At 42.3% G+C, this 19,799-nt stretch overlaps 1 protein-coding gene across 1 annotated transcript in view; it reads left to right on the top strand.

Moving 5' to 3' along the window:
* The window catches only part of SPOCK3 (SPARC (osteonectin), cwcv and kazal like domains proteoglycan 3), a 434,386-nt gene that overhangs the window by 374,856 nt on the left and 39,731 nt on the right, over positions 1-19,799 (top strand). Inside the window, exon 7 of the mRNA XM_073805699.1 lies at positions 14,503-14,622. Within this exon, the coding sequence (XP_073661800.1) occupies positions 14,503-14,622 (120 nt within the window). The remainder of the gene's footprint in view (positions 1-14,502; positions 14,623-19,799) is intronic.

Genomic DNA, 19,799 nt, shown 5'->3' with positions numbered 1-19,799 from the left:
AAACCTCATTCAAAGCATTTCATGCTGTATAAATGCAAGATTCTATATCTAGAAAAAAATCAATATAGTAGAACTTTTGGAAAACATCAGGAAGAGACATCATTGACTTTTTCTGGAAAAGAACACTACTGAAGTGCTGGTGGCCGTCACACCCTCACGTGGGTGGGGTCTGACCGCTCGTGTTCCTATCAGAGCGTGTCTGTAGCAGAGGATTTGGTAGCCAGGGAATTGTGACTGTCGTCCTATACGTAATATATTTCAAGCTTGCATGAGCTAGGCACGTCCTTTTTTGTGTATACGGCAAGGGCAGCTGGACTCATAAAAAGTGATAGCAATACTGTGGCTTCTCTTAAACGATTAGGGGAAGGCACATCTTCTGTTTGTTTGTTTGTTTTTTGTTTGTTTTGCGGTACACGGGCCTCTCACTGTTGTGGCCTCTCCCGTTGCGGAGCACAGGCTCCAGACGCGCAGGCTCAGCGGCCATGCCTCACGGGCCCAGCCACTCCGCGGCATGTGCGATCTTCCCTGACCGGGGCACGAACCTGTGTCCCCTGCATTGGCAGGCAGACTCTCAAACACTGGGCCGCTAGGGAAGCCCCAAGGCACGTCTTTTGTGACCTCATCGTGGCCTTTGTGAACTGCTGTGAGGTCTGCAGCAGCATAAACTCTCCTCCGTTCGGTGTTCATCACATCTCTGGGATCTGTTCTTAACTGGCATAAAAATTGGACTGGAAGACAAGTGACTCCTTCTGAGTCAAGAAGATATATTTACATAGGTTTCGTGTTATTTTCTTCTAGAAGTGTGTTTTGCTAACATCACCCAGCTCTGCGTGGCGACCACCACACATCAGTAATGAGGACTACAGTCCTCACTTCCCAGACCGGAAATTCATGGCCTTGGAGTGAAGCTTTGACTTGGCTATTCTAAGTACGGCTTTGCTGCCGTGGCTGCGGCACTGGTAGTGATTATTATTATTGAGACTACGGAGGGGGTTTTCCCGTCAGGATTAAGACCCTGGGCTCTGACGTCTATCCTTTTGGGTTCAGAACTTGTCCTCCCACTTCTCTGAGCTCAGACAATTCTAAAGCTCTCAGTGCCTCAATTTTCTGACACTTACGTGGAAGCAGTAGTACTATAATCTTTTTTTTTAACTTTGAAAAAAAACTTTTATTATGAAACTAACATACCCCAAGATCCTGTAATTCCAATTCTGATGACTTCACTAGGAGAAATAAAAACATATGCACACAAAAACCTACATGAAATATTCATAATTGCCAAAATTTTCCAATTGGTGCTTCATACCAAATATTGAGGGTTTTTTAACATCTTTATTGGAGTATAATTGCTTTACAATGGTGTGTTAGTTTCTGCTGTATAACAAAGTGAATCAGCTATACATATATATATATATATCCCTATATCCCCTCCCTCTTGCATCACCCTCCCACCCTCCCTATCCTACCCCTCTAGGTGGTCACAAAGCACCGAGCTGATCTCCCTGTGCTATGCGGCTGCTTCCCACTAGCTATCTATTTTACATTTGGTGGTGTGTATATGTCCATGCCACTCTCTCACGTCGTCCCAGCTTACCCTTCCCCCTCCCTGTGTCCTTAAGTCCATTCTCTACATCTGCGTCTTTAATCCTGTCCTGCCCCTAGGTTCTTCAGAACCTTTTTTTTTTTTTTTACATTCTGCATATATGTGTTAGCATACGGTATTTGTTTTTCTCTTTCTGACTTACTTCACTCCAAGACATACTCTATGTCCATTGACCTGACTACAAATAACTCAATTTCGTTTCTTTTTATGGCTGAGTAATATTCCATTGTATATATGTGCCACATCTTCTTTATCCATTCATCTGTCGATGGACACTCAGGTTGCTTCCATGTCCTGGCTATTGTAAATAGAGCTGCAATGAACATTTTGGTACATGACTCTTTTTGAATTATGTTTCTCTCAGGGTATATGCCCAGTAGTGGGATTCCTGGGTCATATGGTAGTTCTATTTGTAGTTTTTTAAGGAACCTCCAAACTGTTCTCCATAGTAACTATCAATTTACATTCCCACCAACAGTGCAGGAGGGTTCCCTTCTCTCTACACCGTCTGTAGCATTTATAGTTTGTAGATTTTTTGATGTTGACCATTCTGACCGGCGTGAGGTGATAGCTCATTGTAGTTTTGATTTCCATTTCTCTAATGATTAGTGATGTTGAGCATCCTTTCATGTGTTTCTTAGCAATCGGTATATCTTCCTTGGAGAAATATGTATTTAGGTCTTCTGCCCATTTTTGGATTGGGTTGTTTGGTTTTTTATATTAAGCTGCATAAGCTGCTTGTATATTTTGGAGATTAATCCTCTGTCAGTTGCTTCGTTTGCAAATATTTTCTCCCATTCTAAGGATTGTCTTTTCATCTTGTTTCTGGTTTCCTTTGCTGTGCAAAAGCTTTGAAGTTTAGTTAGGTCCCATTTGTTTATTTTTGTTTTTATTTCCATTACTCTAGGAGGTGGGTCAAAAAGGATCTTGCTGTGATGTATGTCAGAGAGTGTTCTGCCTAAGTTTTCCTCTAAGAGTTTTATAGTGTCCGGCCTTACATTTAGGTGTGTAAACCATTTTGACTTTATTCTTTTGTATGGTTTTAGGGAGTGTTCTAATTTCATTCTTTTACACATGGCTGTCCAGTTTTCCCCTCACCACTTATTGAAGAGACTGTCTTTTCTCCATTGTATATTCATGCCTCCTTTATCAAAGATAAGGTGACCATATGTGCATGGGTTTATCTCTGGGTTTTCTATCCTGTTCCATTGATCTATGTTTCTGTTTTTGTGCCAGTACCATACTGTCTTGATTACTGTAGCTTTTAGTAGAGTCTGAAGTCCGGGAGCCCGATTCCTCCAGCTCCCTTTTTCTTTCTCAAGATTGCTTTGGCTATTCGGGGTCTTTTCTGTTTCCATACAAACTGTGAAATGTTTTGTTCAGTTCTGTGAAAAATGCCATTGGTAGTTTGATAGGGATTGCATTGAATCTGTAGATTGCTTTGGGTAGTAGAGTCATTTTCACAATGTTGATTCTTCCAATCCAAGAACATGGTATATCTCTCCATCTGTTTGTATCCTCTTTAATTTCTTTCATCAGTGTCTTATAGTTTTCTTATAGCACACAGGTCTTTTGTCTCCTCAGGTAGGTTTATTCCTAGGTATCTTATTCTTTTTGTTGCAGTGGTAAATGGGAGTGTTTCCTTAATTTCTCATATTTTTCGCCATTAGTGTATAGAAATGCAAGAGAATTCTCTGCATTAATTTTGTATCCTGCTACTTTACCATATACATTGATTAGCTCTAGTAGCTTTCTGGTAGAATCTTTAGAATTCTCTATGTGTAGTGTCATGTCATCTGCAAACAGTGACAGCTTTACTTCTTCTTTTCCGATTTGGATTCCTTTTATTTCTTTTTCTTCTCTGATAGCTGTGGCTAAAACTTCCAAAACTATGTTGAATAATAATGGTGAGAATGGGCAACTTTGTCGTGTTCTGGATCTTAGTGGAAATGGTTTCAGCTTTTCACCATTGAGAACAATGTTGGTTGTGGGTTTGTCATATATGGCCTTTATTATGTTGAGGTAAGTTCCCTCTATGCCTACTTTCTGGAGAGTTTTTATCATAAATGGGTGTCGAAAGCTTTTTCTGCATCTATTGAGATGATCATACGATTTTTATCCTTCAGTTTGTTAATATGGTGTATCGCATTGATTGATTTGCATATATTGAAGAATCCTTGCATTCCTGGGATAAACCCCACTTGATCAGGGTCTATTATCCTTTTAATGTGCTGCTGGATTCTGTTTGCTAATATTTTGTTGAGGAATTTTGCATCTGTGTTCATCAGTGATATTGGCCTGTGATTTCTTTTTTTTGTGACATCTTTGTATGGTTTTGGTATGAGGGTGATTGTGTCCTCATAGAATGGGTTTGGGAGTGTTCCTCCGTCTCCTATATTTTCGAAGAGTTTGAGAAGGATAGGTGTTAGCTCTTCTCTAAATGTTTGGTAGAATTCGCATGTGAAGCCATCTGGTCCTGGGCTTGTGTTGGAAGATTTTTAATCACAGTCTCAATTTCAGTGCTTGTGATTGGTCTGTCTGTATTTTCTATTTCTTCCTTGTTCAGTCTTGGAACTTTGCGCTTTTTTACGAATTTGTCCATTTCTTCCAGGTTGTCCATTGTATTGGCATAGTTGCTTGTAGTAATCTCTCGTGATCCTTTGTATTTCTGCACTGCCAGTTGTTACTTCTCCTTTTTCATTTCTAATTCTGTTGATTTGAGTCTTCTCCCTTTTTTTGTCGATGAGTCTGGCTAAAGGTTTATCAATTTTGTTTATCTTCTTAAAGAACCAGCTTTTAGTTTTACTGATCTTTGCTATTGTTTCCTTCATTTCTTTATCATTTATTTCTCATCTGATCTTTATGATTTCTTTCCTTCTGCTAACTATAGGGTTTTTTTTGTGCGGCGAGCCGTTTCTGACCGGCAGAATAACGAGCCGCCACACGCAAGATTCTTCTCGTATCACACTTTATTGGAGCACAGCTTGGTTGAAGAAAGATGGAAGGAAGACCCCGCAATCCTATAGCAGTCTGCTTATATAGGGATTAAGAACATGTGTCGCTCTGTGATTGGCTTTCGCCGATGGTGCGATTTGTGAGCCAGCATCGGATAGGTCGCTACTTTAAAACCTCATTAGTATACTTAGCGCAAGCGCAGTGGCCACAGGAAGGATGACTCAGCTTATTTCAGCTTCCTGCCGCGTAGCAGTTAGCTGACCGCGCCCTACATCTCCCCCTTTTTTATTTATTAGAACACCAAGCGGAATGTAGCCCGTACAAGTGTTCACCTCATGATGTGCTCACTGTTCGAGGGCAGTTTTCCGTTGGCATGTCTGAGACACCTTCCTGCGTGCAATGCCAACAAGGGCTGCAGGGTGCAAAGGCTGACTCAGAATAAGTTTTGATTCCCTATAGAGGTGCAATGGCAACAAGGCCTCTCTGTGCAGGGGCAATCAAGACAATGGATGACTCCCTATAGAGGTGCAATGGCAACAAGGCCTCTCTGTGCAAGGGCAATCATTTCGAATTATTCAGGGCGGAGAGCCAGGCTGCGGGAGAATCTCCTTCCTTAATAGCCAGAAGTGCCTGAGTGAGCAGGACCCTATCTCGATGTGCCCTGATGCGCACACGACAGACCAACCAGAGACACAGCATAATCCCAAATACACAGCAGACTCCAAAGATTCCTACCCCCACCCACTCCCCAAAGAAGGAAAAGGCAGAAGAGAGCCAAGAGGCAAAATCTCCAAAGGCAACGGGCTCCAGCCCGGCAGCACTCAGTTGCACAATTTGAATAATCCTTTGTGGAATTCCAACTAATACAAAGACTTCGATTAAGCACAATTTGAATAATCCTTTGTGGAATTCCAACTAATACAAAGACTTCGATTAAGAATCATCAGGAACATCCGGCTCAGCATCTTCTCCGAAGTTTTCTTCAACAATTCTCGTCAGTCTTGATGGCACCCAGATCGGATCTTGATCCTGTGGGGAGACACTAGAGATCCCCTGGATCGAGTAATAACACGATCCAGGCCCCTCCATTGATTGGACAACACATCTTTCCACATCACTTTGCCATAATTTTTATGGTTTGTTGCCACATGGCGTTCAGCAGAGGCTTCTTTATCATCATTTAAATGTAAAAAATTTATGGTAAATAAGGCAAGTGAAAGTCTCTGTCTAGGGGTACAGTTCTCTGCGATTCCCCCTTTTTGTTTTATTAAGAGTTCTTTAAGCTGATCTGCCTCATTGACAAACCCTGTCGTTCACAATAGGCTTTCATTAGTTTACTAAGTGGTGTATGCCTCTTAATCTTAAACTGCACCACAGAACCATCCTGCCCCGCCACCTTCAAATTAATATGATCGTTGTTCTCAGTCTTGACTCCTTCCTTGGGCTTTTCGTCGGCCATGGCCTTGTGGATTATAGGGCAAGCCTGTAATATGAATCACCTGCATTTTTTGACAAAAAAGAGCAAAGCTTTTGGAATGCCTCTGGGGTTAACCCCAGTCTTTTGGGTAACAACTCTTCACAATATTCCTAGCCAAAGCTCTGGTAATGTTAAATTTTTTTCTTAAGACTGTAGATGACACATGATATAGCTTATGAAACTCTTGAGCCTGTGTCGTAGAGTCTAGCGCTGTTAGAGCGCGTGTGGAAATTAAATTAAAAGGACACATCCAAACAGGTTGAGAATCACCACAGCGTTCTAATTGTGCATTTGTAATAGCTTGTTCTACCTTTTGAAGTGCCTGATGGGCTTCTGGGGTCAATTGGCGTGGGGAATTAAGATCAGGCTCCTAAAAAATTTCCCTCGGGAGCAAGAAACAATCCCCCATTCCCTAAATATTTAATCAAAACGCCTAAGGCCTGTTCAAGCAACTCCATACAAGGGGCTTTATCTCGACTATTCAAAGGAATAGAAAAGAAACAATCTTTACGCCATTTCCCTAATTTTTTCTTAATTATTCCAGGGTGACTAGGAGGGTTCTAAATGCCCTAATTGTAACTGCTCATCCACTAGTTTGGATGCCGCCTCCAGCTTTTCCTTTGACAAAGGCCACTGAGGTACCCACACAGGTGTTGTGGTAATCATAAACTCAGTGACCCTTGAGAAAAACCCAAGCCTCGGCGGTTTAAATTTCCGCGGGCTTCTATAGGGGCGGTCATGCCTTATAACTTACGTCTTATCCCTCTATTAGATATCAGGGGCGGAAGCTCTAGCCTCCGCAGGATTAAAATATGGTGGGCTAGCGAGTGGCGGCATGTACCAATGCCCATACCGCTCTTGTTCATATGCCGCGGCCGCTCCTTCTAAATCTTCCTCCTCTCTAGGATTTAATTCATCTTGAAACAAATATAATTCCTTAAACTCATCTAGGATTAGATATAATCCTGGCACCGTTTCTTGCTTTTCTTTTTGTTTTCTTTTTTTTTTTTTTTTTTTTTCATATTTTCAGGCCTGTCTACCGTAGTCCCTGTTTGTTCATTCTCTGATACGCTATCTTGACTGGACTACTCACCGACGGTTCACTCCGTGTGTCGAGTTCTGAATCGGTCCTCCATGCAGGGCGCGAAGTTCCCGGGTTTCAGCACCACTTGCGGCGAGCCGTTTCTGACCGGCAGAATAACGAGCCGCCACACGCAAGATTCTTCTCGTATCACACTTTATTGGAGCACAGCTTGGTTGAAGAAAGATGGAAGGAAGACCCCGCAATCCTATAGCAGTCTGCTTATATAGGGATTAAGAACATGTGTCGCTCTGTGATTGGCTTTCGCCGATGGTGCGATTTGTGAGCCAGCATCGGATAGGTCGCTACTTTAAAACCTCATTAGTATACTTAGCGCAAGCGCAGTGGCCACAGGAAGGATGACTCAGCTTATTTCAGCTTCCTGCCGCGTAGCAGTTAGCTGACCGCGCCCTACATTTTTGTTCTTCTTTCTCTAATTGCTTTAGGTGTAAGATTAGGTTGTTTATTTGAGATGTTTCTTATTTCTTGAGGTAGGATTGTATTGCTATAAACTTCCCTCTTAGAATTGCTTTTGCTGCATCCCATAGGTTTTGAGCCGTTGTGTTTTCATTATCATTTGTTCCTAGGTATTTTTTGATTTCCTCTTTTATTTCTTCAGTGATCACTTCGTTATTAGGTAGTGTATTGTTTAGCCTCCATGTGCTTGTATTTTTTACAGTTTTTTTTCCTGTCATTGATATCTAGTCTCATCGCGTTGTGGTCAGAAAAGATACTTGATACGATTTCTATTTTCTTACATTTACCAAGGCTTGATTTGTGACCCAAGATATGATCTATCCTGGAGAATGTTCCATGAGCACTTGAGAAAATAGTGTATTCTGTTGTTTTTGGATGGAAGGTCCTATAAATATCAATTAAGTCCATCTTGTTTAATGTGTCATTTAAAGCCTGTGTTTCCTTATTTGTTTCCATTTTGGATGATCTGTCCTTTGGTGAAAGTGGGGTGTTAAAGTCCCCTACTGTGATTATGTTACTGTCAATTTCCCCTTTTATGGCTGTTAGCATTTGCCTTATGTATTGAGGTGCTCCTATGTTGGGTGCGTAAATATTTACAATGTTATATCTTCTTCTTATATTGATCCCTTGATCATTATGTAGTGTCCTTCTTTATCTCCTCTAACAGTCTTCATGTTAAAGTATATTTTGTCTGATATGAGAATTGCTACTCCAGCTCTCCTTTGATTTCCATTTGTATGGAGTATCTTTTTCCATCCCCTGTATTTCAGTCTATGTTTGTCTCTAGGTCTGAAATGTGTCTCTTGTTTTTGTATCCATTCAGCCAGTCTATTTCTTTTGGTTGGAGCATTTAATCCATTTACATTTACGGTAACTATTGATATGTACATTCATATTACAATTTTCTTAACTGTTTTGGGTTTGTTATTGTAGATCTTCTCCTTCTCTTGTGTTTCCTGCCAAGAGAAGTTCCTTTCGCATTTTTTGCGAAGCTGGTTTGGTGGTGCTGAATTCTCTTAGCTTTTGCTTGTCTGTAAAGGTTTTAATTTGTCCATCAAATCTGAAAGAGATTCTTGCTGGGTAGATTAATCTTGGTTGTAGATTTTTCCCTTTCATCACTTTAAATATGTCCTGCCACTCCCTTCTGGCTTGCAGAGTTTTTGCTGGAAGATCAGCTGTTAACCTTATGGGGATTCCCTGTTGTGTTATTTGTTGCTTTTCCCATGCTGCTTTTAATATTTTTCTTGATCATGAAGAAGAAGAAGTAAAGCTGTCACTGTTTGCAGATGACATGTTTCTCCTTGGATTTATCCTGTATGGGATTCTCTGCACTTTCTGGACTTGACTATTTCCTTTCCCATATTAGGGAAGTTTTCAACTATAATCTCTTCAAATATTTTCACAGTCCCTTTCTTTTTTTTCTTCTTCTTCTGGGACCCCTATAATTCAAATGTTGGTGCATTTAATGTTGTCCCAGAGGTTTCTGAGACTGTCCTCAATTCTTTTCATTCTTTTTTCTTTATTCTGCTCTGCAGTTGTTATTTCCACTATTTTATCTTCCAGGTCACTTATCCGTTCTTCTGCCTCTGTTATTCTGCTATTGACTCCTTCTAGGGAATTTTTAATTTCATTTATTTTGTTGTTCATCATTTTTGTTTGCTCTTTAGTTCTTCTGGGTCCTTGTTAAATGTTTCTTGCATTTTGTCTATTCTGTTTCCAAGATTTTGGATCATCTTTACTGTCATTACTCTGAATTCTTTTTCAGGTAGACTGCCTATTTCCTCTTCATTTGTTAAGTCTGGTGGGTTTTTACCTTGCTCCTTCATCTGCTTTGTGTTTTTATGTCTTCTCATTTTGCTTGACTTACTGTGTTTGGGGGTCTACTTTTCACACGCTCTGGGTTCATAGTTCCCATTGTTTTCGGTGTCTGTCCCCAGTGGGTAAGGTTGGTTCACTGGGTTGTGTAGGCTTCCTGGCGGATGGGACTTGTGCCTTTGTTCTAGTGGATGAGGCTGGATCTTGTCTTTCTGGTGGGCAGGACTGTGTCCAGTGGTGTGTTTTGGGGTGTCTGTGAACTTATTAAGATTTTAGGCAGCCTCTCTGCTAATGGGTGGGGTAGTGTTCCTGTCTTGCTAGTTGTTTGGCATGGGGTTTCCAGCACTGGAGCTTGCTGGTCGTTGAGTGGAGCTGGGTCTTAGTGTTGAGACGGAGATCTCTGGGAAAGCTCTAGCCGATTGATATTATGTAGGGTCGGGAGGTCTCTGGTGGTCCAGTGTCCTGAACTTGGCTCAGAGGCTCAGGCCTGACATCAGGCTGGAGCACCAAGACCGTGTCAGCCACATGGCTCAGAAAAAAAGGGAGAAAAAAAAAGAAAGGAAAGAAAGTTATTAAAATAAAACTTTAAAAATTTTTTTAAATAATATTTAAAGTTATTTTTAAAAAAAAAGAAGAGAGCAACTGAACTAATAAAGAAATCCACCAATGATAGCAAGCACTGAAAAGTAAACTACGATAAACATAAAAATCAGAAACTGGGCAGTCGCATACAGCACACCCCAAGTCTCCAGTTGCTCCCAAAGTCCACCTCCTCAATTTTGGGATGATTCATTGTCTCTTCAGGTATTCCACAGATGCAGGTACATCAAGTTGATTGTGGAGATTCAATCCGCTGCTCCTGAGGCTACTGGGAGAAGTTTCCCTTTCTCTTCTTTGTTCGCACAGCTCCCGGGGTTCAGCTTTGGATTTGGCCCCGCCTCTGCGTGTAGGTCGCCTGAGGGCGTCTCTTCTTCGCTCAGACAGTATGGGGTTAAAGGAGCCGCTGATTCGGGGGCTCTGGCTTACTCAGGCCAGGGGGGAGGGAGGGGCACGGAGTGCGGGGCGGGCCTGCGGCGGCAGAGGCCGCTGTGACGTTGCACGAGCCTGAGGCGCGCTGTGCGTTCTCCCGGCTAAGTTGTTCCTGGATCCCGGGACCCTGGCAGTGGCGGGCTGCACAGGCTTCCCGGAAGTGGGGTGTGGATAGTGACCTGTGCTCGCACACAGGCCCCTTGGTGGCGGCAGCAGCAGCCTTAGCGTTTCATGCCCGTCTCTGGTGTCTGCGCTGATGGCCGCGACTCGCGCCCGTCTCTGGAGCTCGTTTAGGCGGTGCTCTTAATCCCCTCTCCTCGCGCACCAGGAAACAAAGAGGGAAGAAAAAGTCTCTTGCCTCTTCGGCAGCTGCAGACTTTTCCCCGGACTCCCTCCCGGCTGACTGTGGCGCACTAACCTCTGCAGGCTATGTTCATGCTGCCAACCCCAGTCCTCTCCCTGCGCTCCGACCGGAGCCCGAGCCTCAGCTCCCAGCTCCCGCCCACCCCGGCGGGGGAGCAGACAAGCCTCTCGGGCTGGTGAGTGCTGGTCGGCACCGATCCTCTGTGTGGGAATCTCTGCGCTTTGCCCCCCGCACCCCTGTTGCTGTGCTCTCCTCCACGGCTCCGAAGCTTTCCCCCTCCGCCACCTGCAGTCTCCGCCCGCGAAGGGGCTCCTAGTGTGTGGAAACCTTTCCTCCTTCACAGCTCCCTCCCACTGGTGCACGTACCTTCCCTATTCTTTTGTCTCTGTTTATTCTTTTTCTTTTACCCTACCCAGGTATGTGGGGAGTTTCTTGCCTTTTGGGAGGTCTGAGGTCTTCTGCCAGAGTTCAGTAGGTGTTCTGTAGGAGTTGTGCCACGTGTAGGTGTATTTCTGATGTATCTGTGGGGAGGAAGGTGATCTCTGCGTCTTACTCTTCTGCCATCTTGAAGGTCCTCCCAGTAGTATAATCTTCATAGAGTGTTTATAAGGATTAAACTTGCTCATATCTGTAAAGAACTAGCAGTAAGTGTGCAATGTTAGCTGTTGTTATCATATCATTATTATTACCACAGGATTCTTAATTCCTGGAATGTTCTATTACAAGACATACATAACCTTCTGTTGAAACTTAAGGTGTGTGTGACACACAGTAAAGCTGTGTGATGTCTCATATTTGAGGAAATTTTTTTAATGGTATTATTTTTAAATGTAAATTACTTAACCTCATAAAAATCATACACGTTTACAAACATTTCATTAGATATACATGGTAAGCGCTATATCACTAAAATTAACTAACACAATAAAAGAAAATTTATGCCATCTTTTCAACAGACTTTTTATCATTCTTCAGCAGGTATTTTATTGGATGAAACTTTGCTCTTTGCTGGGTGTGGTTTGGGAAAAATATAAGGTGGATAAAGGAAAGAGAACTAAAATTCATTTTTGAACGTTTATTTGTTTAAAGTAGGTAATGCATGAACATGGTGTAATGTTTAAAATTATAAATGAAAGTTAAATAAATAAATATATAAATAAAGGACTATCATATGGGTGGGAAAAAATAAAATAAAAGTATAAATGTACATACACAGACGTCTCCACCAACCTGGATCTCCTCTCCCCCATCCCCCTTGCAGAGGTGAAAGTCTCAATCTCTCCTGTGTGTTTCCGGAGATATTTTAGGCATACATGAACAAACACATTTTCCTCCCTTTTTATACAAACGGAAGTGTAGCTAACATCTTTCGTGTTCATCTTTTTTCGCCAGAAGCTGTAGTGTAGGTATTGTCCCAAGTCTCTACATAATGACCTTCTTAACGTATTAATGACTCAGAGCTTCATTGGGGGTGGATGTCCCTGGCTTATCCCACCAGGCCACTGCTGATGAGCAGTGTTGTTAACGCCCCTGCTGTTAGAGAAGTGCTGAATAAATGACGTTGTGCAATTTAAATAAGCTTGTGTATGTGTGGTACACCTGCAAGATAATTTTTAAGAGAGAGAAATGCTGGGTGAAGGGTTGGAAGCGTTGTAATTAATTCTTGAAAGAAATTTAAAACTTTCTGTTTATTTTTGAATGTTAATAGGGGTTTAAGCACACAATTGAATAGGAAAAAAGAGATGAACAGTAAACATAAGACTGTCTCACAGCACTTTCCTTCCCTCATCTGGTTTCCCCCAGCTGGAGAGAACTAGCCTCACCAGCCTTGTCTTTTCCCTCCAGAGATACGTGTCAGGTAAATGAGCATATGCGCTTATGTAGAAGAATGCCTTTCTTCAGGTAGGCTTTCGTCTTCTTCTGCATAGTAGTTTGTGGAGTCAGCAGACTCTCGCCTGGATGTCTCTGGGCACAGAGCTGCGGGCTGGAGTGTCCACGGTCACATTAGAGGGACTCTTTGTCTCCGTCCCTCAGCCTCAGCCAGCCTGGACATGACCTGTAAAGGTAATGTTTTCTTCCACCTTCACGTAGCTCATTGTTTCCCTGGATGAAATGATAGCTGTAAATCCTGCAGCCCTAACCCTCGAACAGCGATGCTCAAACCCACAGCACGTGTCCTGGGATGCTCTTTCCCGTCGTCCCAGAAACCGCCTAACTTCTCGCCGAAGGCTCATATTTCCTGTGTCTCACATCCAGTCGTCAGTTCTCTCTCTGATGGATCACATCTTCCAGTGGCTCCTGGGGAAAGGTGATGTGGGTGGTTAATCTTGGGATCTTGTATATTTCAAATATCTTTCGCTTACTCTCCCACCTGATTTTTCTGGATGTAGGATTCCCAGTATGAACTGCGAAGTAATTTAACAGTTGTCTTTCTGCCTGTCAATGTTACTCCTGAAAAGTCTGAAGACATTCCACGTCTTTATTCTTTGCACACGGCACTTGGTGTTGCTCTACCTCCACAGCTGTTTTAGGGTCTTGTTTCATGCCTCCAGGGTCCTGAAATGTCACAGTGATTTGCTGATACGGGTCTTCCACCTCACTGGGTACCGTGAGGGCCTATTAACCTGCAGTTTTATTTAATACCAGGAAGTGGTCTTAGATTATTCTTAAATTATATTTCAGTACACTGTACTATATTTTTTATGTTGTACATGTTACATTATATATAATACATATTGTAATATCATGTGTATAGCATATATTAAGTGTAATGTAACACTTTAATATCATTGTGTAAATTATTGTTTTTAACACTCTGAGTCTGTTAAAGGGCACTTGGTTCAGGAAATTGCACATTAGTTACTTGAAGAGGAATGAGGTCTCCGGTAACAATATAAATAAGTATTTCTTATATTTTCAAAATATTTTGGCAACAAATTACTGAATTTAACGTACCATATTTTAGCACTAGTCTCACACACACGCATACGTATTTATAAAATATATTCTGCTACTCTTATTGTATAGACTAATTTTAAGAACATAATTATTGGTAAATAACAATATTTTGAAAAGAGGAATTAAGTCCAAATGTCAGAGTTTGCTAACACCTTTTACAACAGAAATATGATATCATTTTCTTAAATATTTTCCAATCTTTCCTGATGTCAAATAAGAGCTCTTCCTTTTCTGTGGTCAAAAAATATGTAGGATTAAGATTAAACCAAATAAAAAGCACATATTTATATTTGATAATTCCTACATATATTGCACATACTAATGCAGGTTTATAAATCATAAGCTATTATAATAGGTAGAGCCAATAATAAATGTGTACGTGTTCATTTTGGTTTTTCAGCCCCTTATTTCCCCAGACGATCCACCAGCATCTTCCCGTGATGTGTTCAGTACGTAAATATTATGACTAGATCCATGTGATGTTAACAGGCAGAGCCTCTGAAGAGTGCAGGCAGAATTCCACTAGTCATATTTCTTTATTAAAGAAATGTTACTGTTATATTACATCTTGTTATGTTGCAAACACATATTTCGTTCTTCAAGGCTAAAGCACAATTAGCAACTGTATTCGTTTTCCCCTTTTAGTGGTTGTTACCTTTTAGGTATTGGAATAATTTGAGAAGTGGCTCTGACGTGATGCTCAGTGACTCTTCAGGCTTTGTGTCGTTCCTCTTTGTTTTCAGCCTGCAGTGACCTGGAGCTCAGGGAGATGGCCAGCAGACTGCGGGACTGGTTCAAGGCCCTGCATGAGAGTGGAGGCCAGAACAAGAAGACGAAAGCATCGCTGCGGCCGGAGAGAAGCAGTAAGGCTTCTAAATTTGATGTGTGTCGTTGTCTTTGATATGGGATTTTATGTCCAGTGAATCACTTAGGTGAAAGTTTACTGTTTACTTAGATGCTGAACAGAAGTCTGAACATTGTTTTTACTTCCAAGCTCAGCCATGACATGTATTTTGCAAGGAAATAAAGCGTTTGTGACAACTCCGATTGGAAAAGGAATTAGAGACAGCATTGAGCTTCCAGTTGAATTGAAAGAGTAGGAATATTTTCCAGTATTTTGGCTGAAGTGCTAAAGAGTAGAACAACACGGGGAGCAAAGGTAATAATTTTGAAGTGCTTAGATTTTTAAACAACACGATTAGCCCTCCTCCACCTTAGTCATTTCTGATTTGACCCAAGTATGTCAGTAGAAACAGGATGTTTACCACGCTGCAATTCAGATTCATCAAAGAAAGAAGGAAGGGCTTCCCTGGTGACGCAGTGGTTGAGAGTCCGCCTGCCGATGCAGGGGACACGGGTTTGTGCCCCGGTCCGGGAAGATCCCACATGCCGCGGAGCGGCTGGGCGCGTGAGCCATGGCCGCTGAGCCTGCGCCTCTGGAGCCTGTGCTCCGCAACGGGAGAGGCCACAACAGTGAGAGGCCCGCGTACCACAAAAAAATAAATAAATAAATAAAAAAGAAAGAAGGAAATAAGAGCCAACTGAATCTTACATGATTCTTTCGTCTATATAATCTATATAAAAGTGTGTTTTAATTTCTTAGAAATAGGAATGCAACCTGAAATAGTGCACTTGCTGTGAATAATTTTATGAACTCTTCACTTTATATTTTTTCATTTATAAAAAATATCTATAACATTTTTCATGCATGTAAAAGAAAGATATTGAAACCTGAGCTTAACTGGGGGGAGCTTTCCAAGACCGCCTCATTCGCTCTAAGATGCAAGGGGCGAAGGTGGGACAGTGACCAGGGGCAGCGTCCCGCTGACAATAGAAGGGCCCAGTGCCCGCTGCTGATCGCCATGAGGCCGTGAACTCCCACTCACAACCCTCAGCTACCCGTTTCTAACAGAATCACTTGATAAGAGGGCACGGCCGTCCCTAATCTATGTTTCCTAAAATGCCCCATTTGTTTTCTTGTCACCAAGGAATTTTCTGTAATCCCAGCGCTTGGTGTTTACGGATCGTATTTGTGTTCAAAAGAATGTAATCATTATTTTTCGTTCAGCTTTCATAGAAAAACATAATAATTGTGTGTGAATGTGTGGTGGACACATCTATATGCTTCTTAGGAAGTCCTCAAAGAAACCACAGTATTTCCCTACCTCGTAGGAGTGCTTCCAGGCTTGTCTCCAGAATTATCGTTTAAATTTTTGACAGAAGCTAATTTTTTGATGCCTTGAGAGTAAGTAAGATGCCTGATCTTACTTAATAGAAATAATAAAATATGTTTGCCCCTGTATTCATGTCTGGCGTAATGTAAAGTTTTGTTCCAGATCCTTCCGTATTGACTTTTTTGATTCATGTCCACACCTGTTCTCCCAATACACATACTTGGATATTTTTATTTCTCACTCTCACCTTTATCTGTTGAGCTTAGTTAAGACTAATAATCCCTCCTGTATTTGGAAATGGATAAAAGGAGATCTTGTAGGACATGCAGCACAATGCCTGGTTAATTGTACACATTCCTAAATATTATTTCCCTTTCTGGCTTTTTCTTACAAAAAATGAGACAGTCTTAATATTGTGGGCGAATTAACAGGAAGCCCTTTGGGAGTTGAATGTCTTTGCAGAATCAGTGAAACAGTAGGTAGAGGATTATTTATAGAGCCTGAAGGGGTCAGAGGCCAAAGGGAGTAAATCTCCAAAAGGAAGCTGTTAAAAGATGAGACAAGTCCCTAGATGGGGAGTGGCCAAGTCCCTCAGCTCCTGAGACCCGCCTACCCCTGGGTGAAGCCTCTCCTGACACCGGCCCTCCAGTACTGGGCTCCCCATCTCTTTTCTAGTCCTGTTTTTCCTCCATAGCATCTCTCACCATCTACTATAATATTCATCTACACATTTTTTGTTTATTTTCTCTCTCTCTGCACACTAGAGAACCATAAATGAGAGATCCCCATTGTATCATCAGAATGTAGAATAATTTGACACGTAGCATTCACTAACGTTAAAACCGAGTAGAATTAATGGATGAAAGAAGCCATCAAAATACTACATTGTGTGGATATACCATAATTTAATCAAGCACTTGTTCCCCTAGGAATGATTATTTTCTCCTTCTCAATCACTTCTGCGGTTAATTGGTAAGCTTTTATTTCTGTAAGGAAGATTCCAGGTAGTCGAAGTAATAGGTCAATATTACTTCGCATTTCAAATTATAAACAATAATAGATGTTACCAGACTGCTTTGCAAAAAGCTTAGGGCCTTTCTAATTTCTAACAGCAAAGCACGAAGAGTAAACTTTTGCCTTGATCCCTGGAAGTAAAACAATTACTACCATTCTTTTTAACTGTTCATTCTGGTGAGCATGCTGTTACATTTCATTGTTAATCTAATCTTGGTTTCCTTTTTTAGTAGTGAATTGTTCACAAAATATTGGCAAAGGTTGGCGGGGCTTTTGCACAGCAAAACAAAATAAAATGTCTTAGCTCAGGCTACTATAATTAAATACCCTAGACCAGGTGGATTGAACACTAGACATTTGTTTCTCAAATTCTGGAGACTGGGAAGTCCTAGATCAGGGGCTGGCAGATTGGGGTCTGGGTGAAGGCTCACTTCCAGGCTTGGAGACAGCTGTCTTCTCACAAGGCAGAGAGAGAGAGAGAGAGAGAGAGAGAGAGAGAGAGAGAGAGAGAGATCTGGAGTCTGTCTTATAGACCACTGATCGCATCATGAGGTTCTCCCTTCATGACCTAATCACCTCCCAAAGCCCACACCTCCAAATGCCATCACTTTGGGGGGTAGAGCTTCATATTCATGAATTTGGGGTGGGGGACACAATTCAGTCCATAGCACAAAACCAAACAAAAAAACGTCCTAAGTTATGTCAGCTTATATGTTTAATTCTGAGAAATCCATATTGATGGCTTACATTATAATTGTATTTAAATAGGTCCTTCTAGTACTTTTTGTGCTTTTTGCTGTATGTGTTTGCTGCTCTGTGTTTTAGATATATGGATTTATTTCTGTTTTATCCATTAATTATGCTTCTTATCCCTTTATTTTATTACACTGTACCCTACTTACCACTTTTTAGCATAGATTTCACGTTATCGGATAGTAATATTACCACTCCTACTTTCAAATTTATTACATTTGCCTGATATACTTGCTAACATTTTATTGTCAGTCTTTCTTTATTACTTAGACTTTAGTGTCTTTCTTGTAAACATACATAGTTGGCTTCTGAGTCTCTTTTTAATAATTAAGATAGGCACAGGAAAATATTCTGATCGGACACAGAATGTTTACTATTCAGGCAGATTGCCCAGAAGACAAAGAAAAACTTATTTTACAATCTCTCTTTTTTTTTTTTTTTTTTTTTTGCGGTACGCTGGCCTCTCACTGTTGTGGCCTCTCCCGTTGTGGAGCACAGGCTCCGGATGCACAGGCTCAGTGGCCATGGCTCACGGGCCCAGCCGCTCCGCGGCATGTGGGATCCTCCCGGACCGGGGCACGAACCCGTGTCCCCTGCATCAGCAGGCAGACTCTCAACCACTGCGCCACCAGGGAAGCCCTACGATCTCTTTTCAAGAGTAGACCAATAATCCAAGAACATTTTGTCATTAGAGAAGAAAAGAAATCACATTTTAGTTTTGTACCAGTATAATATTTAATACTAATTTTAAAATATTATGTGAATAAATACACCCTTTAAATATTAGCCAGCAGTGACCATGACAAATAATTTTGGGGGGAACATTTCATCATTTTTTGTATCTGTGTAGATTTTATCTTATACAGGTTTTGAAAATTAGTGTTAGGATAAATTTTATCTTAGGGTAAATTTTATCTTAGGATAAAACTATATTTTTAACAAAATGAGCATTTTTAGACCAAGGTGGTTGCTCCTGGAGCCCCTGAACCTCTCGAGACCTGCCCCTGATGGGGCGGAGCCCTGAGCTTCAGTGACCGCAGGGCGGAGGGTCGGGACTGAGCAGAGAAGCCCAGGGTGAAGACAGTGGGGCCCAAGGGGTGTTCAGGACACCGTAAAAATGTCAAATAAGAACAAGCGCAGAGCGAAGCGGGCCGCGTGTCCTGCCCACCATCCACCACAAGGTGGGGTGTCACTGCAGGACCTTGCTTCGGACATGTGGGATCCCCATCCGATCCACCATCCATGTCTCGGGGGGAAAAAAGGGGGGGAACAAACCCAGACTAAGTAAAGAGAGACTTTATTTAAAGACTCTTGCGATGGGGAGAATACCTCAACCTCAAACTTGCAAGCGTCTCACATCAAACAGAAGGCAGCTTTTCCTTTCCAGGAAGGGGTGAGCAGGGCTAGAAGCACCTTTGTCGGGGAAGAGGGCAGTGGGCATTAAGAGGCAGCAAAACTGAGGGCTTCGGAAATGCTTCTCTGCGCGGTTGACCCGCTCACCTACCAAGCAGGAATGTGAGACCCGGCAGACGTCTCTATGTTACGCAGAATTTCCGCCCTTTCACGGCTCTGGTCTGTGTTCTGATGTGTCGTCTGGGCCACTAGTTTGCTGCCCACCTACAATGCACGTGCGGGATGGCTTAGCCGGGAAATTACGGTTTTCGGTCTACAGAGCTGTTGTGTACTTTTAAATGTGTGCGCCCGGAGGTACCCGAGTGTGTGTTTAAATGTAAGTGGGCTGTCTCCTCACTCCCTCAGCTCCGCGTGTCATTGATTTTTCCCTCCGGCTGTTGGGTCCTTTCCATGCGCTGACCTTCCTTCGTCTGCTCACTGGGGCCCGTCTGTTGGGGGCCGACCCTTCGTTGGCAGCCTTCTCTCACGAGGTGGGAAGAGCCTCCCTTTGGCTTTTCCTCAAAGCATCAGGAAAGCCCCCGGTCTCTGAGCCTTGAAATAGGCCACTCCCCCCGCGGGTCCCTTAGCTGGGCTGGCCTCCATCGTGGAACCCAGCCTGCGGTGCCAGGGCTAGAGGGAGTGTGTCTTGACCTTACCCAGAGCCTACGGTTGTCTGCGGCCAGGGTCTCAGAGGCCGTCCCCTCCTG

This window comes from Tursiops truncatus, chromosome 6 (genome assembly GCF_011762595.2).
Source record: "Tursiops truncatus isolate mTurTru1 chromosome 6, mTurTru1.mat.Y, whole genome shotgun sequence".
NCBI lineage: Eukaryota > Metazoa > Chordata > Mammalia > Artiodactyla > Delphinidae > Tursiops > Tursiops truncatus.
This window is presented reverse-complemented; position numbering and strand designations above follow the sequence as displayed.